Source organism: Pocillopora verrucosa, chromosome 1, assembly GCF_036669915.1.
Source record: "Pocillopora verrucosa isolate sample1 chromosome 1, ASM3666991v2, whole genome shotgun sequence".
In the NCBI taxonomy this organism is placed as follows: Eukaryota; Metazoa; Cnidaria; class Anthozoa; order Scleractinia; family Pocilloporidae; genus Pocillopora; species Pocillopora verrucosa.
The window spans coordinates 27,482,490-27,506,349 of NC_089312.1; the positions used below are offsets into that span (position 1 = coordinate 27,482,490).

At 37.2% G+C, this 23,860-nt stretch overlaps 3 protein-coding genes and 1 pseudogene across 5 annotated transcripts; 1 reads left to right on the forward strand and 3 right to left on the reverse strand.

Annotated features, from left to right (window-relative positions):
• Positions 1-391: 391 nt before the first annotated feature.
• Positions 392-1,600, reverse strand: LOC131771663 (substance-P receptor-like). The gene has a single exon (XM_059087522.2). The coding sequence runs from the start codon at positions 1,598-1,600 to the stop codon at positions 455-457; it is 1,146 nt and encodes a 381-aa protein (XP_058943505.2). The 3' UTR covers positions 392-454.
• A 5,092-nt stretch (positions 1,601-6,692) lies between these two features.
• Positions 6,693-10,459, reverse strand: LOC131771611 (QRFP-like peptide receptor). Of its 3 annotated transcripts, none has more exons than XM_059087436.2 (2): positions 9,564-9,621; positions 6,693-8,256 (listed from the first exon to the last, which is right to left on the reverse strand). In XM_059087436.2, the coding sequence occupies exon 2, from the start codon at positions 8,252-8,254 to the stop codon at positions 7,100-7,102; it is 1,155 nt and encodes a 384-aa protein (XP_058943419.2). In that variant the 5' UTR covers positions 8,255-8,256; positions 9,564-9,621; the 3' UTR covers positions 6,693-7,099. The 3 variants fall into 3 exon arrangements, with proteins under 3 accessions (XP_058943419.2, XP_058943417.2, XP_058943416.2); XM_059087434.2 differs by having other exon boundaries at positions 9,488-9,573; XM_059087433.2 differs by lacking the exon at positions 9,564-9,621 and adding an exon at positions 10,293-10,459 and having other exon boundaries at positions 6,694-8,256.
• Positions 10,460-12,873: 2,414 nt separating this feature from the next.
• Positions 12,874-15,494, reverse strand: LOC131771664 (substance-P receptor-like; annotated as a pseudogene).
• Positions 15,495-20,047: 4,553 nt separating this feature from the next.
• Positions 20,048-22,207, forward strand: LOC131771666 (substance-K receptor-like). The gene has a single exon (XM_059087524.2). It carries the CDS (start codon positions 20,131-20,133, stop codon positions 21,304-21,306), a length of 1,176 nt encoding a protein of 391 aa, XP_058943507.2. The 5' UTR covers positions 20,048-20,130; the 3' UTR covers positions 21,307-22,207.
• The last annotated feature ends 1,653 nt before the right edge of the window (positions 22,208-23,860 follow it).

A 23,860-nucleotide genomic window follows, 5' to 3' on the forward strand; every position in this document is an offset into this window, starting at 1 on the left:
TCCAAAGAAGTATTTTTTTTTTGTAAATTATTTTTTTGTCATCGATGCAAATATGATTTTATTTCTAACTGGTGCTAAGGGAGCAGTTCGCGTATTCTGGTTAAAACCCAAAGCTGAGCCAATCGTCGGTCTGCGTTTTAAAAACTGCCTCATTCATACGATTTGAGGGATGTAAGTTGCTTTCCATTTGTGTAAAAGACGATGCGTAAATTTGTCACGTGCAGCATATTCAATTTATAATTCTCCATGTTTTTTTTTTCTACTTCGGGTAGTTCATTTAACAGTTTGAACGGATGTAACCTGTAATCAAGTGTCCTTTTTCTGGGGTGGGGTGGGAGGGAGGGAGAGGGGGGAGCGAATGGTCACCTGGTCAGCAGGTTAGAACCCAGTGTGTCAGGATGGTGATCGCGCATTTCCAAATATTTATCAGTTGGCTTTCTCACGTAAACTTAAATCAAGAAATGATAAACCCTTGCTTAAATTCGCTGTTGGTTTGGTGCAGAGTTTGTCTCATAGGTGTTAATTCTAGCTCCCTAAAGGTCCGCAAGGATGGATAGCTGATGAGTGTAATTCTGCTAGAGTACATGCGCAGTTTATTCGACTTGCAAGGAATGCAGCAGCGCTTGAGGACTTTTTTCATGCCCTTCTGGTATTCACTGTTAAATATGATGTAGATAAACGGGTTAATAGAGCTGTTTGCGTCACCAAAAAAAAGCCCTAAGAAAGCTACGTATTCTGGGGGATAACATTTGCCGTTATTTTCAGGAACAAATTGAATCATAAGGTAAATATAATTGGGGAGCCAACAAAGTGTAAAAATAAAAACCACTGTCATACAAATCTTCAGTATTTTCCTTCTTGTCTCAAGCTCAAGCAGTTGGTTTGGCACTGTGACGTTTCCTGGGACTGTTCTCACCCAAAGTTTAAATGCAATAACCGAGTACAGAATGGCTATCATCAGAAGAGGTGCGACATACAGTAAACTGAATAGAGCCAGAGTGTAATGTCTCGGCGATGACGCATTGTCGAAAAATGGCTCCCAATTCTCAATACAAGAAAAGGCACCTTGCCCTTCGTGAAGTCTCATAGCGTAAAGCATCGGTGACGCAATAGCGAGGGACGATCCCCAAATGAGCAGCAGAATGATAACCACTTTGGTTTTGCTTGCCGCACGACGCAGTGGAAACATCACTGCAAGAAATCTGTTGATGGCGATGGCAGTTAAAGTGAGAACGGTACAAGCTTGCGCTGTTCCTTGGATAAACACGACAAACTTGCACATGAACTCTCCAAAAACACCGCTAAACCATTCAAATGGCTTATTTGCTATCAACAAACCGTAATGCCAAATCTGTACCGCCATGTCAAACACTGTTGTCAACAGGTCAGCGACTGCCATGTTGATGATGTAGTAATTCATGATCGTCTGTGTCCGGGGATAGTTGACGATGGCCCCGATGAGGATGCTGTTACCAAATATGGACATGATAAAAAGGATCGTATATGCCAACAGTTGACAAACGGGTAGGAGCGGAGACGAATTGGAGATCACGCAGTGAGTGAGTAAATCGGTGGTATTCAAGGTAATGTTGTCATTCATTTTTTTTTTCTATGAAGTGAGAGTAAGTGAGTAAGTTGATCTATTCAGAATAACTCCAATAGATTTACAGATATCAATTCGGTTTTAACAATTTATTCACAACAATTGCAAGAGAACTTCAGTATAATCTTATCTATTGGGGTAACGGTAAGATTCATTACGTTTGGCAGAACTGTGACTAATCCCGGGGTTAGGTTATTTTGATTAACACTTTGAAACACTCATGGAAGGGAAGGATAAAGTCTTCATATTTACTGAAAATTCAGCCTAAGTCTATCATCACTACAAGTATATCACCTTCAACACTCCTACCCCTTTGAAAAGAAATTGAGAAAGATCGAGTTATATGTTTGAGCTTAAAGCTTCCAACTGCCAAGAAATAGAAATATTCCAAGAAAATGCCATGAGCGAATTTGAAGAAAATCGCCCTGATTTCGTACTAATTTCGATTTTTATCATTTGTTGGTCTATATGGTTTGTTTTAATTCACAAACCGGATGGTTTTCTGATCTGACATGTAGATTAAACATGACAGATTAAAAAAAACAAATTAAAAAATCCTGAGTCTGGTCAAAATCTAAGGACTGAAGCAACTTCTACTTGTAGGGGTGACCTTGAGAAAAGTTTTTCTTCGATGTGAAGGGGGGAGGGGGAGGGAGGGTTCCCTTTGCAGGAATTTTCTTATAGCCTCTCCCTCCCCACTCTGATATAAATTTTTATAATTGTGCCCCCAAAAATGGTTTTTTGAGAGAGAAATTGCGAACTGCAACGACTTTTTCTGAGCAGAGCTGTGGTCTATAGCGGCGATTCAGGTTAAACAGCTGACTGATATTGTAAATTAAATAATTAAATTCTTAGATTTTTTGCAGAAGCAAGTAGGGCCTAAAAATTTTTTCGGGCAGATGATAGTTATGTGGCAAGTAGAAGAGTAGAAGCTAAGGAGCCATTCAGGAGTAATCTTACAGAAGAAGATAAACAAAATCTGGCCATCAATCAAACCTGTTGACGAAAGAGGTGACCGAAACAAAAGATGACTTCATGGTCGGCAAAAGTCGGGAGAAGTTTAACGAAATTGGATTTTTTTTCTACTACATATCACTTGCTATTACCAATGTACAATTTTAATCAAAATAATTTTATCCTCTAGGAGACACTCCGATCAGCGTTTTTTTTACGTGTACGTCTGTGTAAGCAGAAGGAGAAAGTATCTTTGTGTTTGTGTTTACATTGCTGTATTGAGAGTAAAGCAGTGAGCTAGAATGATGGGGAGTAACTTGGAGATCAGTTTACTTTTACAGTGAATAGGTAACTGAAAACTTTAACAACACAGCTGAAAGACAGCCGAGTCAAATATAGGATCGACAGGAGTCCGGCAAACTTAATATCATTTTAGTTTTTTCTTCGATAATTTACAAAATTTTTGCTTTACCAATGTATACTTTTATTCAGAACATTTTTACGTTCCACCTAGCTCAATAAGTTTTTCATAATATTTAAATTATTCACCTTCATGTTGCGAGTAAGCTAACAGAAACGCACTCGAAAACACACAGATCAGATGTCTTTGCTTAGACAGGGACGAATGAGTAGGTGACACACTACACAAAACATTTGAAAGACAATCCAGTTTGCCTTTGTGTAATAAAAACAACAATCAGGGTTTTTCAAGCCCTAACGACGTTCATCCTCTCGATATGTAGAGACAGATTTTCTTACCAATTAGGCTGAGATTAACGTAACACATAAGGAAATGGTTGGTTGCCTACAAGTCGAAGAGTTACCTGAAATTACAACAATTTTTATTGCCATTCAAATTTAACCCCACGAAAAGCTACACTTTTATTTGAATTCGGATGGTTGTCCTTTCATATCCTTCTGATGTTTTCTTTTATCCCTTGACCTATATCTCTGCTACACGAATATATTAAAAAATAACCTTTCAGCAAGCTTGATGTAAACTTAGATTTATGTCATATTTTCCCAAATATAAGACATGCACTTTAGTAAACCACTTTCCTGGCTCCTCAAAAACTTTTGCGCTAGAAGAAAAAAACTGCCTGCGTTAAGCTTTTTTGTAGAATTTAGCCCAGTGACATATTAAGACCCGAAAAGGAGACAAGAGAGGAAACAACTGCCGATGGAAAGGAAAACTGTTTGTGATCAAAGAGAAACGAAGCAGACATTCTAATTTGAAATAAATGAGAAAATAAATCTTAAAAATTTAGGTTCTTTTTCGCGTTGTTTTTCAGATGGAACAACTTAAGATTACATCTTTCCTTACCTTTTCTTTGAGCTGGCGAAGCAATGAAAAGACTCAAGAGAACTTGTTACTATCAGTTTATCTCTTCCAGGAGCAAACCAATACAGTCCACAGATTGCAATCTGTATTGAAGTGTGAAAATGAAAACGATACAAACTGATAACGACGATTTCAGCTCATTTTCTTTGGGTTAACCTATCTGCCTCGGTTTATATCACGGTGAAATTTGTTGTTTCAGCCGTCGAAAGCTAGAGCAAAAAAATAAGCTCCAGCCTTAGCGAGCGTCTTTTGAGAAAAGCTTAAAGCAAAATTTCTTGTTTGCTAAAAAGTGGCACTGCGTATATTCACTCGTACTGTATCGCTGAGTGGACACCTATTACACTGTAAAGATTGCCTAACCCCTTTTAAGATCAAAACTACAATCGCACTAGCAGCTGCATATATAACCAAGATAAGCTTAAAGAGGACTAAAAATATATATTTATATTTCTTCCGACAATCTCTTGACATTGGACCAAACCCGCCTGACAGAAGATAAATGTTCATTATTTGATTCCAAAGAATATGGAAAGAAGTCTTAATTATATATTTCTTTTTGCTTTTAATAACAATTAAACGAGCATCTGATGTATATTTTTCATTCTTCGTGTTCTTGAGCTTTGTTACTTTGTCAGATATGAGCGGCTTGAAAAAAATATGGCCTCGGTATTGATTTTCGCTTAAAAAGTAAATAACAATTAAGGAGATGTAGAATATACTACAAACTTTTATGTGATACGAACTATGAATAAAAATCCCAGTATTTGTACATTGCAGCGCTGTAACAATGCACAAAATAAACCATTCGCAAGTTTTTCCTACACGCAAATGCCGCAAATGAAAATCACATCCGTTCAATAAGAACTGATTTATAGACTGAACTAATTGTATTTTTCGGCTTATCGTGGTCAATTTTGGCAAAATAAGTTACATTGCATAAAGATTGCCTTTTAGAGGTATTTGCTGAAATAAATAATCCAACAATGGATGTAAATTATTGTAAAGAAAATAACCTCGACTTTTTTTTAACGGCTTCCTAGAAACAAACCGTTTTTAGGATTGACAATTTATAATAAATCACAGCACCATTTAAAGCTTGCAGTCATCTTAAAACTACCAAGATTGAATATTAAAAAATGAGGCCTGATGAAGGTGCAGAAATTATCACTAAAATCATATTTATTCCATCATTTAGATTGGAAAAATTTCGTGGTTCTTTGCACTGCTCTGCTCTGGCACTCATTCTCGGAATATATAACTCGCTGTAAACTGTTTTTAAGAGCGACAGTTAGATTGGCCGTAATTTTCATTGAATTTATTAAGTTTCAGAGCAAAAATATCTATAAAGCTAACCAGTGACTGATGTTTTGATAAGTAACCGGTTTTCTCCCTCTGAAAACTGAGTGACTTTAAGGAGATGAGCCGGATATAGAAATAAGTGTGCATGTATTACGAAACTACTTCAAGTTCTCAGAACAATTCAGGTATATTTTAGCACTGTTTATTTTCCCATGTGAAGACCATCAATGTACAAACTGAATTGGTGTTACAACGATGAAAAATCAAAGCCTTAATAAATAATGTCATCTTTGTATTTTTTTTGTCGTTCGAGTGTTGCGTGATTCTTAGTGGATGCGAGGCATTCGCGTGGGGCTTAATACAACGGAAATAATTTAGGTCAGAAACTCATAATTGCATTTCTTATGCTACTCATGATTAAGAGAAAGGAACTGGCGTTGCAGCTCGAACTAAGAACTTAAGTATTTATTTCCGTCTTACTGATACTGCATGGCTCAATATTACAGATAATCAAGACCCACAGATAAAAGGAAAAAAAAAAACGGTTCTTAAATATTCCCTGGGAGGCAGACCAAACAAACCAGAGGCCAGAAAAGCAATGCATGATGAGAATTTCATCAATCTTGCCTCTTCTATTTCAAAATACGTTTGCAAAGCGAATCATGAGTCCTTACGTTTGTTTTCTCACGAATATTAGCCAAAAAATTGTCACCTGCTTGCGATATTAAACGGCTAGCCCCTCCCTCTAGAGCGGCCCCCCCCCCCCCCCCCCTATTGAGGGAATTGAGGCAGAGAGTAAAAAAAGGTGGACGAGGTCAATTGACATGCACTCCATATATGAAACCTTCGAATTGTGCAAATTCATTATCCACCCGCTGAATTAACAAAACTGTGCTCAAAAGTACTGAAGAGCCCTTCCTATACAAACGAGGATGAAAGTAGCTGCCAAAACTAAGATAATGGCGAATTGCTTGCAACTCAGCTTAATATGTTTCCAGAAAATGAAAAAAGGTCATTATGTCCTGTACAGGGATTCCGTATACCGCTGACTCTGACTTTTTCTGACAGCTGTAATGATTAAGTTTTAATCATCTGTTTACGATACACAAAAAAATCACGAAGACCAGGTCAGATGCTTAATGCTGGAAACGAACGGTAACAATACCTTTCCTCGACGATTTCGAGCTAGATCGCAAATTCAAATTACAAGGAAGATTGGGTTATCTCCTTCATCTCCTTTATCTCGCGGATCAGAGGCGTTCTTCGCTCTTGTTCTCGTGATGTCTCTTCGAAGCCCAAATCAGTCTGATTCTAGATCAGCTAGATCGCTAATTCAAATTACAAAGAAGATTTGCTATTTCGAGTTTTTTTTATATTTTGGGGACGCCATAACAGACACTTTTCTTAGGTATTTGTTGAGCGGATATTTGGTTATCAATAGTTAAAAGTACTAAAAACGCAAAGGAATTTTTTTCCTTACGTCTGAAAGCTGTTGTATCCATTTTAATAGTACCGATTAAATTTCAAAGCCCTATTACTTTTAGAGACTACCTTTTTTTATCAAACAACAAATAACATTTTTTTCTTTTTATTTTTTCGACATTGAATTGAAATTTAATTTCTCGTTGCGACCGTAGAGTGGTAACAGGATCCGCCTCGGAGAACCATTAGCGATGACATTAAGGTCGCCGAGAGGCTCTATAGCACAGATAAATAGATTAAAAATTGTATTGTTATCGTGAAGGTCACAAGATTCAACCCAGTTGATATTCCTTTTTCAATAAGGTTGAAAGCCCGGAACAGTTCCCCTTCTGCAAAGCAAATAAATGATTAATTTGTTCATTCTCATGGAATGAACTGGTCTCTTATTGTGAGCACGTAAATTGCACTTGTGAATGGCGTTAGGAATTGAATGGAGACATCCTTAGCGGTGACTGGGTTATCTCCTTCATCTCCTTTATCTCGCGGATCAGAAGCGTTCTTCGTTCTTGTCCTCGTGATGTCTCTTCGAAGCCCAAATCAGTCTGTCTCACGGTGTTCTGATTTGTTGCTATAATTGGTACGCGACTTCCATGCATTGTGGGAAAGCATGCCCCTTTAGCACCCCTCAGAGAAGCACGACACTCTTTGTTGAAGATGGCATAAATACATGGATTTATAGCGGAATTGGCATGACCAAGGAAAAGACCCAAGAATGAAATGTACTCAGGTGGGCAGCCGTGAATGATGGAGAGCAAAAACAAATAAGTGTAGTATGGAAGCCAACAGAGTCCAAAGACGATCACAATTGTGATGAGCATTCTGAGAACGCGTTTCTTTGTGACAAGCTCTACGGACTGATTTGGGGCAGTGATGTTTCCTGGAACTTGCCTCTTCCAAACCTTTCGAACAACAGCTGTGTACAGCATAGTGACAGCAACGAGGGGTATCGCGTACAGTATAGTTAGCAGAAAGATGGTGTAGTTCCTGTGAGACTTCTTACTGTCAAATGCAGGCGTCCAATCCTCGATACAGTGGAGCGTGCCATCTGGTTTCTCGATGACTCTCATGGCGTACAACATTGGCGAGGCGGTGACCGTGGAGACCAACCAAATAATAACTATGGTTAAGGTGGACAGAGACTTTGTGGTACCCATTTTGAGTGGGAAAAAGACAGCAAAGTACCGATTTACGGCCATGGCGACAAGTGTTAGGACTGAGCAAGCCATGGAGAGACCCTGAACAAAAACAATAGTCTTACAAAGAATGACACCGCCAGCTCCATCCAACCAGAAAACTTGCTGTCCAGTGGAATATTTGATATGGATCCAGATTTCTATCGTCATGTTAAACAAAGACGTCAGTAAATCAGCCATTGCCATAGACACAATAAACTGATTGATAGCGACCGATCGTAAGCGGCGGTCTCTTAGCATGAGCACCACCACGAGAAAGTTTCCTACGGTTGACAGAATGAAAATACACAGGTATGCGACTGCTTTAGCGATCTCGGCAGCTTCTCCTTTAGTGAGATCTGAACCAGGGTCAGGGCAGGAACTGGTGTTGTTGGACGCCATAGCTTTAAATAGGAAAAATATATAAATGAAATAATAACATTACTTTAAACAGCATAATCATAGAGCTTCATCACCTCGTGAGTTAACAAACGTGATCTCTTCCATGACCTTAGTATAAAGGTTCAGCAACTAACTTGTGCCTTTGCAGATGTCTCAATTTTATGAAAATTAATTACTTATTATATTTTGGGAATGAAAGCGTTGAGGCTGAAATTAAGGCCCCATGTATCACTCCTAGCAAGGCAAGAATAAATTGGCTCCCTTGCCTCACAGATACCCACTGGCTTGCTTAGTTTTCGGTTTCATATCCAAGTTGAAACCCGGAAAGTATTTGTATTGCAGTTTTAATGTGGTTTGCCCTTCTGATGTCTATTAGGTCAAAGTTGATCATTTTTTCCATACAACTGTGTACAATGGAATCGTGAACAATTTCCAATGACGATGAATCTTTCGGAAGTTTCAAAAAGTCATTATACGAACCATTTTCAAATTGATTTATTTAACCTAAAATCATAGTATTTAAATTTCAGACAGTCAAACATCTTCGTCGTGTTTGATTAATGATCGAAAAATTCATATGGACCTTTTTTAATGGGGTTGAATAATTTAGTTTTTAGTTAAAAAAAGTGCATAGTTCTGTACTATCCAAAAGATAGTTATTCTTACAATTTTGATTTGGAACGATAAACTCGTCTCGCAAACATGATCTGACATATGTAAACTCTTTCAACATTATCTTCCTCTCTAATTTTCGTCTTCTTTACCACGAGATTAAAGAACAAGGAAATATGTGTCAAAATGTCTTTTCAATGAAAGAAAAAGGAAAAGCGTAAACGTTTGCTTTGATTACTTTGACTTAAAGACAAGTACGTTGTCTGCATAACACAGATCATTAACATAAATGATACACAAGTAGAAAATATTGAGAATAGCTTTTCGTTAGAGAATATTGACAGTTTTATGAATTAGACATGAGAAAAGGAATTTTTTTTTGCGACGAGATAGGCCCTTTTGGAAGGTAGGGACCTGTTGAAATATGAGTTGGCTCACTACAAACAAAATAAATTCGTGACAAACCAAGGCGAAATAAAAGTTGGCACTGAGTGCGTGAGCGCACCACATGAATTAAAAATAAAGAAAAATATATTTAACGAAAAATAAAAGGAATTGAGATGTAAAAGATGAAAAAACAAATCATAACAAAACAAAACAAAAAAAAAACTGATAGATCACCTTAACAGCACTGCTTTCGTTCTTGTTCTTAGAGAAAAAATTTAGCAGCACTACTAAATAGCTTCAACAATCTTACCTAAATGTTTTCATAGCTGAAGCGGAACAAGAACAACAAAGGTTCGCTTGAACTGATGTCATGGATAGATTTTTCATCACTGTTTTCTCTATTCATATTCAAACAGGACTTGTATTTCAAAGGCTATCTTCAGGATCTGACCTCAAACAAATTAATTTCAGCATGAACAACTTCCTCTCAATTTTCTCCCTCATAGCAATACTTGTGTCGAGCTAAATCTTAATGCTCGAAGAAAGTTAGCTTGAAATAAATTTTATATTGCCGGCCTCCTTCTTTTCATTTTGTTTGATTTTGCTTCACCATTCTGTTGAGTCGGGACTAGTTCATATCAGTAGCCGATATCGAAACGTGATCGAGGCAATGCACGGAAGGGTTAAACTGATCCACATCACGTTGAACCATTTCAAAAGCGTATCTTCATCTTAAAATAAATGGAAACTAAGTAAAATAAGCCCTGTCCACAGTTATTTTTTAAAACTGATAACTTGAATTGGAGAACTGTTCCTGAGGAGAGAGTTTCAGATGTACTGTGGAAACTCCGTCAGTTCATCTCCGTTTGAAACCTGCGCCCTAGAACCATTTTATCTTTAGAGCGGCTGATCTCGTAGAAAGCTCAGTATGAAGTGACACGTTTATTGCTTTTCATTCACCGCGTTCCAACTGAGGCGGCTATGGGAATAAATCCTTTATAAATCCTTCAATGGAAACTAATTATGCTATCCTCCTTACCTTCATAGAAGAAAAAAGAGTGGAACTAAGAGCTTTATCGTTCTGTTCGAAGTAATAGATTACAAGGATGATGTTCCGCTCCGTCGCCTTTCTGTTTTGACAATTTTAGCATAACTTGTCAGGCTCCTTTTGACATTTAAGTAGAGATCAGCCTACGTTTCGGCGCCGTGACGTCTAATTTTGCTTCTATCCAGAGTTAAAGAAATGATGTAAACTAAATCAATATAAGTTTGTTATCAGGGTTACATTAATCAAATCCTCGTGAGTTGGAGATTAAAATAGTAATTCGCGCCGTGTTTTCCATTATCACGAACGGCACTAATGCAAACAAACTTTCCAATCTTGCAGTGAAAAGCGATTCCTATTGGACAGGCGACAGAACTATATTTGCTCTTAAAGTAAACGGTACAGCTGGAAACGGAAGGGTTAGCTTAAAAGGTAAAAATTTTACAATCAGGACTTAAAACCCACATGGCTCATTTCACGGTGTCAATAGGGAATTGTTAATCTTGCTTCCTTCTTTTTTTATTTTGAAAAAAGGAGACATGCTTGGATGACAACAAAAATTAAATACACTATTCACCAAGTTCATAAACGTCACTGTAATCTGCGCTTTACATATGTAATGAAAACACTGTTTTCTTTCGTGTACCGCCAATGACTTCTCTTTTGAAAATGTGTTATCCTTGGTTACCGATCAGAAATGAGTTTATTTAGATATACAAAGCAGAAACGTCATAGCTCTTGATGCAGGTGAAGAGGGGGTGAAAAAAAAAGGCAAAATTGTGAGGTCAAAGGAAGAGATGGAAAGATAAATATCTGCCTCGCAGTTCTTTCCGCTGTATTTAAATGTGTCACGTATTTCTGACGGAAAAATTGGAAAAAGAACCGACAACAATTACGGGCTCTTCAGAGCCGGAACAGTTTGGCAAGTTTAATAATACCATTGCACTTATATGCCTCTCGTCAAAAGATAATGACGCAATGGGGAAAATCAAACTAGATCAACATCTGTCGCAGAGACGTTTCCTTCTTAGGGTTCCCAGTCCAAAACAGTGCACAGCCATTCCTATTCTTCATAAAGAGCTTGAAATTTACAAATCCGACGGGAACATCAATAGAGAAATTTCCTTAATAATATAAACTTTAATAAAATAATTTAATAAAATAAATAAAATTAATCAATGTTATCGAGGATTTTGAGGACATTATATAGAACAATTTTCGGTAAATTTCGAACAACGGCATTTTTATTCCTATCTTCGACGCAGCAGTCGCTGATTTTCAACTAAAAGTCAGCGCTGTTGGGCAGGGGTTAAAAGCCGAACTCTTCCTGAGCGGCCAAACCGAACGAAATCAACACCGCTGATCATGAGCACGCTTGTTGATTTAGAGGTCGATTTTGAGAAGCCGCTCCACAAACCTTCCCTCAAACGTTTCTAGATTTGTAACGTTTTAGGAGAAATATGTCATCACAATTTATGCATTGACTTCAAGGACAAAGTGCTTGGATGAGCTTATTTAAGCTCCGTGTTTGACTTGTTATGTGGAGTTGAAAAAAACTTCAAGAGGGGGTGAGTTTGCTCCAGGACATCTCTGCTATAAGGATATGCAGCCAAATACATTCTTGCTTTATCTTGTTTTAACGAGAATAAGGATGTGGGGATACTATAGCGTGCGTGCTGGGTCAGATCAATTTTTCAGATTCCCTGATCGAAAACTAGATGAAGTGATACCTGATACCCCGGAAATATTTGTGTTCAATCAACAATTCTTTTTTCTATATCACGGTCTCCATGAATTTCTCGGTTAGAGGAAGATGCGGGATCAGACCTTCTGCTAATTACACGTAACAAATGTAACCTTGTGAAATTAGTGGATGATCTTGACTCGCATTTTTTTAAGAAAAAAACTTCCTTATTTTCCTAGTCCTAAGATTAAAGAAAGCTTCAACGATACGATATTAAAATTCAAGATTACCCTAAATTTGCATTCATCAAGTTTGAAGTTATAGTCTGGTGCAGAACCACAAATTGACTTTGGAGATATCATCTCTGCAAACAAACATTATTCCTTTGGAAATTTGTTTTCACTGAAGCTAACTCCATTAGGCTAATGGATGATTAACAACATAAGACTTTTGCTGATACCAAAAACACTGAACGAATGAAAAGTTGATGCTCAAAGGCTCACTTTCAAAAAATGTAACAGCATATTTCAAGCAAAACCATTTTGAGAAAAAAATTCGGGTTAAACTTTGTACTTCTCATTCAAAATGTTTTCTCTTTCAATGATTTTTATCGTTATTACCTGTTGAGCTGCCTCAGAAAATATATCGATGCGACAAGATAATATCAGTATTACATCATATACATGGATGGAAAGATTTTATCAAATTACTTTTTCGAGACTGAAAGCCATGCCTCGATTGTCTGAATTAATAGCTCTACCTTTTAATGTTATCATGGAATCAAACTAATCTAACATTGTGTGTTAACCAATCATAACTAGCCCTAAGCCCAACACACACGACTTGCCTATTCCGACATTTCCTTGACTTCAGTCAAAGAAGTCAACCCTCTTAATTATCTTCAGCCCACGATAACGATGTGTTACCGAATGGCGATTCTCTGTTAAATCCAAGCTGGGGCGTGCTTCGTATACCAGGGAGATCATCAGAAAGGAAAATCAGGCAACACTTCCCGATATTCTTGAAGCCATTTATGATTTCACGACAAATGCGATGTAGATTAATGGAGTTATTGCACAGTTGACAATAGACAAAAAAAGGACAAGGAAGTGCAGAGTTGAATTCAAACAAAACGAACTACTGTAAAGTTCAATCATAGTGTAAACTTTGATTGGAAGCCAGTATAATGAGAATATGAGAACAGCTATAATGAGCATCTTAGGGAAGTTCTCTTTTGCTTTAAACTCTACCTGTTGATTGGCTGTCGTCGCGTTGCCTTGGCATTTTTTTGCATCCACATTTTGTAAATAATGGCGGTGTAAAGAATAATGATTTCCAACAGGGGCAGAGCAGAAAACATGATGAAATTCGGCTGTTGTGTAGATTGTATTATAGTACGTTGGGATGGTTGGTTCCCATATTTCCACATGTACACAGTTACACCGTAATCAACGAGATCATGGACGTAAAGAAAGATGCACCCTGGTTATGTTGGGAGAAGTTATGAGGCGATTATTAGCTGGAATGCTTTATGAGAAACAATTGGTCCACGCAGAGGGAAAAATACAGCGATGAATCGATCAGCAGCGATCAACGCAATCGTTAAGATAGAAGCATTGTTGGTCCAAGCTTCAAAGAATCGTTGGATCTTGCAAAGAATCTTACCAGGCCAATCTGTACAACGCAAGAAGCAGGCGAAGTGAATTTGCGACACATTTTGATAACGCGTCTTCATTATTGAAACTTGACTAAGAGTAAACGTGAATTTAGCAAATCAAGGAAATAAACTATGTTAAATAGATTTACCTCGGGTAACCCCAGGCCCTCTCCCTAAAAAACGGCAGGCCAGAAAGGATCTCAAAAGCATGATGGTAGATCTTATCACGAGGAAGAAGACCACAGATTAATGAGAATAAGACGATTCTGTACAAAGTAGTTAATTTTCGAATTCTTATTTTAAGGAAAAGGAATAAATGTCTTTAATGTGACGATTGAGCAACAGGACTGTCTAATTTACTAGCACCTTGAAAATGTGGCCAATGAAAATTAGAACAGATTTTAAGGGCCACGGCTTTTTATATCTAACTGATGTTAAACAATCAAAGTCAAATAAAGATTTTGTTAACAGCCCAATTTCAGATCAAATACAAGAATTAATACATCAGTCGAAAGGAGACAGTGCCCTTCTTGCCTATTTTACGACTAATGTTTCGTTACTGGAATAGAAATCCAGGCAACATACTATTTGTCTAAGTTTAGAAAGCACCTAGGGAGCTACAACCAAACAAAATAATAAAGCAATAGTAAATTTATTTCTTCTTTCCTTTGAAAAATGCATGCATTTTTATCGAATTATGATTAAGCGTTGTTTAATTCAAGGGTAATCGCGTGTCTACATGCAAATAGTATTAGCCTTGTGCTACTTGCGCGGAATGATAGAGATTACTCGCCCGAATTCTCCCGAATGAGTTTTGTTCAACTCTTGATTAATCCTATTATATATCATACCCAGTTAAGAAAAGAACAAAAAGGAACAATACAGCAAAAGTACTTTGTTCTCCCGTGTCCTTTTGGGTTTCGATGAATAAAACCTACTGTACAACTTATTCACAACCGATATCCTAGCAGAAAAGGGTGTCCATTATCAGCTTTTATAATCCATCAAATATTTATGCTCGCGTGCGATTAGTCTAAACGTCTCACGTGACCGAACATGCCCCGGCGACGAATCGAGAATATTCGAAAATATACCTAGAATGGTATTCGCCAATTTTCAAACCTTACGTCTACTACGATAATGGCGTTCGTTTAAGGCGTTTAGTTACTGTTAGGGCGTTAAAGGACATTTAGCTGTTGTTAAAGAAGAAGGAACATGTTTGTCTGATCGTAACGTTGTACCAGAGAACACTGAAAAGTAAACATTCCAAGCGCGGCAAACAGTAAACTGTTCGTATACATTTTACCGGCGCGTTGCTTAAATACTGGAAGGATAAGAAACTCGATAGCTTGTAATAGACGCTAAGACATGCACGGATGTTTGTCCATGGACATTATCTGTTCCTCGAGGCTCACAGTTTTCCCTCGAGCTTTGCTCTCGGAAAACTGTCTGCATCTCGGAAACATGCAATACTGTCTGTGGAAAAATATCCGTTTATGTTTTCTCGCCAAATAGAGGCTTCATTAAAAAGTATCAAAATACAATAGTAATTACTGGTAATGATAAATCCGAGTTGGGGTGTTATCCTTACTTGGACGTCTGAAACAGTATCGACTGAAATGATCAACAGATTTAAAAAGCACAAACTCACGAGGAAGTAATTTGTCTAGATATGCATCCGTCGGTTTTTCTTTATTACGGTGATCACGAGCACGTTTCCAATAATTGATCCAACCATAATGATCACGAATGCCGACACTTGGAACCATACCTCTATGTTGATGAAAGGACGGGCAGAACATCTATAGGAGGGCTATGGTTCTGATGTGGCATTGGAACTTGTGTTATATGACATAGTAATCTTCCGGAAATAGGGGGAAAAAACGGAAAAACTTCAATTTTCTCGCGAACTCATTAATTTTTTTAAGTACAGGGCTTTCAGGGAGGCTTGCTTACAAAGGAAAAAGTGACCGTACCCATTTTGACTTTATGAGGCTCCCACAGGAAGGAACTGAACCATAACCCTTATTATATTCAATTTTAATCTTAAAATAGCTATGAAAGCTGATGCAAAATTTTTTAAAATTTTTTTTCTTCTAAACCGAAAGCTTTAATTATTACCTCTTTCCTTTCGCTGAGATAAAAATAACCGTACGATCAGTTGAAGAAAAAAATTGAACAACCCTCGCGTGCTTAAAAGTCCATCTCAATCTAACATTGTTGAAGCTGATGAAAGTAGAAGTTACTCGTCTGAGACTGCGTTACTCATCTGAAACAGAAATTTTAAGTTCACGCCATTGAAAGCGACTCACTTTAATGTTTGGACCTATATTTTGCCAGGCACTGCAACGGAAACTGACCCATAACAGCTGAGAAGCCGTAATGTTTCTTGCTGCTAACGATTCTGGCCACAAACTCCGCGGTAAGCTAAAAGAAAATAGCTAATCATATTGCTTAATGCATAGGTAACATAATGATTCAGGTAAAAATTGCATTAATTATGCCATGTTCACATTTTTATTATTTACCTCAGACATCCAAGTATTTTCGACACTCTAGAAAGTCGAAAAAATTATTTGAGGCTTATTAAACAGCATCAACAAGTTTATGTTTAAGGAAGATACTTTATTCACAGTCATCTTTGACAGGACCCCCTTGGTGTTACAATGCAATATCTACCCACTTCTGCTATCGAGCTAAATATTAGAGGTACTGCTTTTCTTGGCGCTAATTCACGCCGAGTATTGGCAGGTGGTTTAACTTACGTCGCCTTCGGTTAGGTCAGCGTATTGAGGGCAACTGAAGCATCTGGTCGAGATGCAAATTTCAAAGAAGCAAGGACAATTCCATCGTTCACACGGCAACCAGGTGGACAATCAGACATAGTTTGATGCGGCTGTGGTTTGCAGATTTAATGAATATAACCGAAGAAGGTACAATTCATAGACCCAACGTTTCGAGGAGTGTCGAAACGTTGGGTCTATGAATTGTAACTTCTTTGGTTACATTCATTTAATTTGCAAACCAGAGTAGCATCAAACCATATTAATTCCATCGTGTCCTGTTTCAATTTTGGTTTGCATATTCGGACAATGGCAGATGTGCCTAAAGCTAAGGGAACTTTCCAAAAGAAAAAGAACAGAGAATGAATTAATTAAGAGCCATAGAGCTGATGAATTTTCCGTACTAATTGAAAGGGAAAAGGGACTCCATTGCAGACCAATGGGATTGTATATCACTAGTTGTGGAGCTTTGTTCCTTGCACGATGTAAGGTAAAGTGTAAAAGATGATAATAATGATAACGACATTATTCATTATTGCGATGATAACAGCATAACAGAATAAGATCTGAATGAGTAGATTTGTCTGTTTTGGATAAATCGTGGTGATACACATACACACACACATACTTCACGATAAATCGTGAAGATAGTCCCTGGTGGTGATCATGGATCTTTGATCTGCCTCAAGGTATAATAGAACGTGGTCTTGTCTAACAAGGACAGAAAGAGGTGCGATTGGCTGTGAACCTTTTGCTCGTTATACGAGATGACTCAAAAAGAGACAGAAAAACAGGAATTCGAAGCGGCTGTCGAAAATATTTGTTCCTGAAATGTATTGTGGTTATAGAAAGACTGATTACAAAAATGGTCCAGAAGGAGAAGAAAGCTAGTTCTAGCTACAATAAATTTTCGACATTGAAATTTACAATGTCGCTTATATCAATGCCTTTCCATAGACATAACAGATTGTATATGATAGGAACATGAAATTCCAATGAGGAAATGTAGCTGCTTTACCATATTAATTGCGCAAAATAAAAATTTCATTTTTTCCGAGAAATAATTGATAGACATGTACACGTTGTAAAATAACTTGTCATGAGTAATATCTCTCAAACTGCAATGAACGATTGTCTGTCCACAACTAGCTGATCCACATTTATCCCATTATTAAAAGTGGCACTAAGCGAAAATCATCTGGAATTCAAAGTGTTCCATTTTGATGGGATTCCGTCTAGTCGAGAGTGAAGGCCGAAGTTGTTTCATGGTAATAGTAAAAATTACATATTCAATGTGTGTACCTTGCTCCATACGAGTGACGAGTGACTGAGCAAGCCTATCCAATCTCTCTATAATTTTCAATCATCACTGACAAACCCTTTACTTGAGTTTTTCCACCAAAAATATCGCTATCATGATGATAGCAAATATTTGAGTCATTTTTTTCTCGTCAATTATTATCTATAATTTCATGGGGACCGAAATGTAAAAACGTATATCAAATTCCCTCCTCAGTAAAAGCACTCTTACGGGAATGCTTAAGTACAATTTTAATTCAAATTGCCAAAAACAGCCAAAAGTATGAATAAGTGACGATTTAAAATTTTTTATCTTTAAAGTCGTCTTTATAGCATATACACTCTGCTATAAAAAACGCCTCTAATTTTCTTCATTTTAAAATTTATTGTCGAGTAAACCATCTACAAACTTTGCAATTTTGATTTTTCAGACCGACCTCGTTCAAAAATATTTCTTTTTATCTCTCTGTGTGTAAAATTATTGTTTTTGTGCGAGATCATCAAATTTACTGCGAGCCTTTAAAATGAATCATTTGAAATTATTTTGCTCATTGTTTAGGAAAATGAGGATTCAATTCGCCCCAAAACGACATTTTAAAAGCAAACAAACAACTTCACAATGTTCCTCATTATGAGCCGCATTCGAAGGATGAGTGCTTGACAACATATTCCATTTTCATTCTTCATCGTGTCAAAGCACCCTTTAAAAGCTAGAAGACAACTCCTGAATTTTCTTTTTTTCTTTTTTGAATAAAAGCAATTTTCAAATGCAAGATTTTCCAACAAATTTGTCGGATCAAATTTGCAAATTTTTATAAAACTCAATTTGAGACTGAGGCCGAATTTACTTAACTATGTAAAGACTGAAGTCATATGATATCATTATTATCCTCTGCATCAAGGTTTACGTCCTTAAGAAACCTCGTTAGCCTTGTGCGCAATTGTTTCTAAACGATATCAAAACAGGGATGTCAAACAATTATATAATCTTCCGGGGGATTATGTCTTTTTCTAGAATAGATCCATACGATCTCTCCAAGTAAATTGATCGCTTGTTACTTGTGATGTACTTAGCTTGCAAACATTCGGGAGAGGGTTTGAAAGCGGTGATCAAGACAATAAGTGTCACAACATGAGACAAAAACTGACAGCACATGTCATTTCGGAGTGTTTAAATTGCGAGTGGCGGTCGAATGAATTCGTACCATTGAATTCGGCAATAATTAAGCAGCGACAAAAGTGGGTAAAATTTCTTTTCATTCGAACATCCTTTGACAGCATTGAAAGTTTATGAGTTCGCTTCAATTTTGACTTAATGATTTTATTGTTATGGTGGCAGAGTAAAGGAGAACTGATTAAGTTTTCCAGCCAGCTATGACTAAGATTTTCAGTGTATTTGTGGAGCTGAATTTAATTTTTTTTACTGTTAGCTGACTAAGGATAAAATGTAAGTAGAAGAAGTGGTCATGAAGAATTTTTTTAGTTTGAGTTCAAATGAAAACGATAAAATCATTTTCCTATCATAGTCCTCGTTAAAACATCGAGGACTGTGATCTGCCATATGATTAGAGAGGTTTCTTTAGACTCAGCTTCGGTCTTCTGAGGAAATACTGTAATAACTACTCATAAAATTTTGTAACTTACAGTTTTAATAATTTTTTTTTCATTTTAGTAGTTTAGTTTTTTGAAGAGTTTGCGTCGTGTCTTTTTTTTAAGATTGCAGTGAGCTGTAATTTGGAAAAACTGATCTATTCGCCAGTTGGGTCTTTTTGAGAACAACTCCAAATTATGCCTCATGGAGATATTCCCTGAGATAAAGTGAAAAAACACAAAATATTAGCCTTTACATATGGAACAATTAGCGGGCCAACAGGGGAACAGGTAAGCGCGTAGACAAGATCTAGAAAATGACTGAATCACCTCAATAGCATAAGCAAGCCTACAATGGTATAATTTATTTAGGTGCGAAGCAGTACAATTGACCTTTACCCAAGAGGAAATTGGATGCTTTGTTCCGAAACAGACGAATAAGTATAATAAAAATAATAATGAAAGCTGCTTATGAAAACAAAGCAAAGAATTCAGGATATATTTTAATTTTTTTTTCTGCAGCTGAATCCATAAAAGCCCAGTTTGTGTAATTAAAGTAACAGTGCATTAGGCTGATCATTACGAAAACAGTCATCTTGTCTAGAAGAAAAAATATCTGAAATGTAAATCGTCAATCATTTAACGAAGGAGGAAATAGGATATTCAATATTTCAAGGATAAATGAAAGGATATCACCTACCTTCGCCATATATCGCTGTATAACCAAGGACATAGGGGTAATCGCCAAAATTGCTGATGTAATTTCTTTCTTTTCTTTTTAAATCCTGATCTTCTTTGAATAGATAAACACAGCTCAAGATGAACAACAACATGAATAACACAACGTATGGTGAAGAGGGAGCTTTGTCATGTGGCTATCCGAGCGTTTCTCTCTTACAGCAAACAATCAGAGCAGGAAGTGTTCTTCTAGTGTTGATTTGCTCACTTGTGGGAAACATTTTTGTTCTGCGCGTCGTCAGGAAAAACATCAAGTTGCACTCTGTGACCCATTACCTCATTGTTAACTTAGCAGTCGCGGATCTTTTGATAACAGTCTTTAACATGACTGAGTTGTTTAAAATCGAAGTGACTGGAAGTGAACAAACGTTCGGTGGCGTTGCTGGTGAGGTTTACTGCATCGGAAGCATTGTCATATTTAACCTTTCCGTTGCCTGCTCCATTCTCTCTTTGTCGGCGATTTCAATTGAGAGATTTTTCTCGATCATATTTCCGTTCAAAAGAATCATTACACTCCCACGTGCAAAAGGGATGTTGGTAACCATCTGGGTTTTCTCCTTTCTCATCACAATCCCTTTTTTCTTCAATATGAAAACTGAAGACTATTACGGTGATGGAGTGTTCTACTGCATCGAGGACTGGTCCCCTCTTGATTCAGAAAAAGCTGCCCAAGTGTTTCAGGTTATATTCTTCCTATTGATGTACGCATGCCCACTCACTGTCATCTTAGTACTGTACTTAATTATTGGAGTTAATTTGTGGAGGCGCCAAGTGAGTGTGAAAGCCTCTTTAGGAAATTCTCAGAGGCGAACACGCATGACAGTACAAGTAATCAAAATGCTTGTCACCAGTGTCGTGGCCTTTGCATTATGTTGGCTTCCCCAACACGTTGCACTGTTCATTGGTTATTTCAGGCTAGACATATGTCCCCCTGAGTTTTTATGGTTTGGAGGACAAATACTTGGGTATGCAAACAGCATGATGAACCCAATCATCTACATTGCTTTTCATTCAGAGTATAGAAAGGAGTTCAAAGTTGTCCTTGCGAGGTTTTTCCCTATTTGTCGTGGACATCGTAAAGGTGCAACAACTATAAACCTACAGAAACAGAACAACCCTGTAGAGCTGGGCATGGTTAGTGTTTTATCGTTTAAAGTGAGGCTTAGTGATGGACTCCGATCTGAATTTAGCGATGTTAACTCTAACAGTCCCTTCAAAGGGAGCAGAGAAAATCAAGCTTTGAATAGAATTGAGTAAATTTGTGATAACAATCATCAACGGAGTGGAAGAAATAAAAATTGTAATCAGTTAAAAGAAAGTGCCCCATATAACTTGATCTTAGTTATTGGATGTGATTCCCCGAAGTGGATTCGAAGTAAGGGACAGATGCTTGGGTGAAGAATCTGCAAGTGTAAGATAGCATGGAAATTCAACTTTCAATGTATAAAATAAGCTCTAGTCAAATACAAGAAACTCAACCAAATCATATCGGACTTAAATACAGCCTTTTGGAATAATGAGATTTGAATACAACACGTTCAGAATTGTATCTTCAATGTCCAAATGCAAATCAAACGGAAAAATGGGCGGCTTGAGTCATGAATCCGTACATTGCTCTCAAATAGAAAGAGCTGAATTTTAAAAGGTTCCAAACCATTAAGTAACACCGAAAACTTCAACCTCAGGTCGATGCAAGGAACTTTCATTCTGCTTGAATATTACTAAGTGAAGTGTGGTTTATAGATGTGGAAGACCATAATACAGGGAAAACGGGATAAAAGGTGTTCTTATACCTGAAATTGTCTCAATATCTCCCTATCTTCACTTTCCTTCTTTGAAGGACATTTCCAGCCAGTCTTTATTATAAGGCATGCTGTAATTTGTAGAAATTTACAGTTGTGCATTAGCCAGGTTTATTTGTAAATAGAGTTTTCAAGTGGCACTTGACCACTTTTGATCCGATAATCTCAGCAAATGTAAGCTTATCTACAACGTTTTATTGGGACTGTTAGTCATTCATAAATACCTTTGGTATCCTTGAAATAAGATTTAGATGTTCAGAATAGAAGCTGTATATATGGGGAACGAATCAAGTGAGTTTGTGCAAATTGCACATATGAAACAGATGGTGGGCGATCTTTTTCCGTAAAGAGGGACCGTTCATAATTTATCGCCTTGGGAGGGAGGGATGGGGACGGGGTGTTATCCCTGGTAAATAATGACTAGTCCCTTAGTATTAACCTTTGCGATTGAATTCCAATCAACAATTGCTCGTTAAATCGGGGTGAATAAGGTTTGCTGTGTAAATACTTAATACTGCTAAATCTAAAACAGTGTTGCCAGTACTTTCTCTTAGGCTTTGGGAGATAATTATTTCATTGTTCAGTATATAAATCTAACAAGTCAATAAACATCAATGAAATTTGGGATTTGCATGATTTTTTTTATGGAGGTGGTAGTTTTGTGGTTAGCAGGCACTTTTGAACGGCCTGAGTTGAAGTTCAGGCAGGTTCATTAAGTTGTGATACTGAAAAGCGTACTAAATCAGTGCGTAAAAGCATGAAATGGCGTCTCTTCCGAGAGCAATTAACATCCTCCTGGTCTCCTGACGCTGTAAAACGCTCTGGGAACCAAGGTCACGGGTTAAACAATACGTTGATTGATTGATTATTATTGAAAGAGCCTGTACCTTGAACAATAAGGAGGTTCAGGATGTCTTATTTTCTTTAGAAACAGGCCTGAAATTACATGCCTGAGATTTGATACAGCGTTTTCAATTCATTAGTTACAATCGACTTACGTCGCGAGCGGGTGTTTACTCCAGTTCACACAAGTGACGCCATAAACGCTCTCGCCAAATTTCTCCCTATGAAAGAACATTTTAACAATTAAGAAATATGATGAATTTTACTAACTAGATCTAACACTGCACATTTTCTGAATGAGCATGTTTCGTTTTTAATGTTCTCTTGCGAGGGTCTCAGTGCGATGTGAGCTCAAAAACTTTGAAATCTACTCCTTACAACTAACATTATATAAAAAAACTACATAATTTGTGTGTTGAAAGTGTGTTGTGTGTTAAAGTGTTGGACAACGCCAGTCAAAATATTTACAAAAATTGAGATTTCCCTTGAAAGAACATTCATAATTAGCTGATATTCGAAAAAAATTCTAGTCGGTGATGTTTAAAAAGTCTTTTCTTAATCATAACATTCGAAAAAAAGTTATTTTGCCTTTGAAAAAGGTAGTATTTTGAGTTTTTTTCGTAAAACCAATCTGATATCATTTCGCTTTCAAATGTAAATAACCTTTCAGAGTTCTACTGTCTAACAACCAAATATTAATAAGAAAAGGCTCTTCTCAAGATAATCATCTGCAATGTAAACTAAGGACCCTGGCATGTTAACCGCTTAAATATCCACATGTTTATTTGATAAAGGAAAGCTATGGAAACTCCAGAAGCCAGTAATGTTGAATTGCCTGATGGTTTTTAGCGGAGCTGACAGAGAACTAGTAAAATAGGCAACCTTGCATCAAATGACAGTATTGTTCTGATTGGGTATAAATACAAGACGTTTTTTTAAGGGAAGCAATGGAGTGAACTTGGCGAGACACGGATGCTGTCACTTTGTAACAAGCAGTGTAAGACAAATTAAAGACCGCCTGAGGATACTCAAGCATAGAGACATTGTGGAAGTCAGAGAACTGATAACCGGCCCAATTTATCATTACATAAAAAATAAACGGCGCCGAAGATATTCGTTTCAATTTTCTGACTTATGTGAAATGATGACCGATTGGAAGAGGCGAC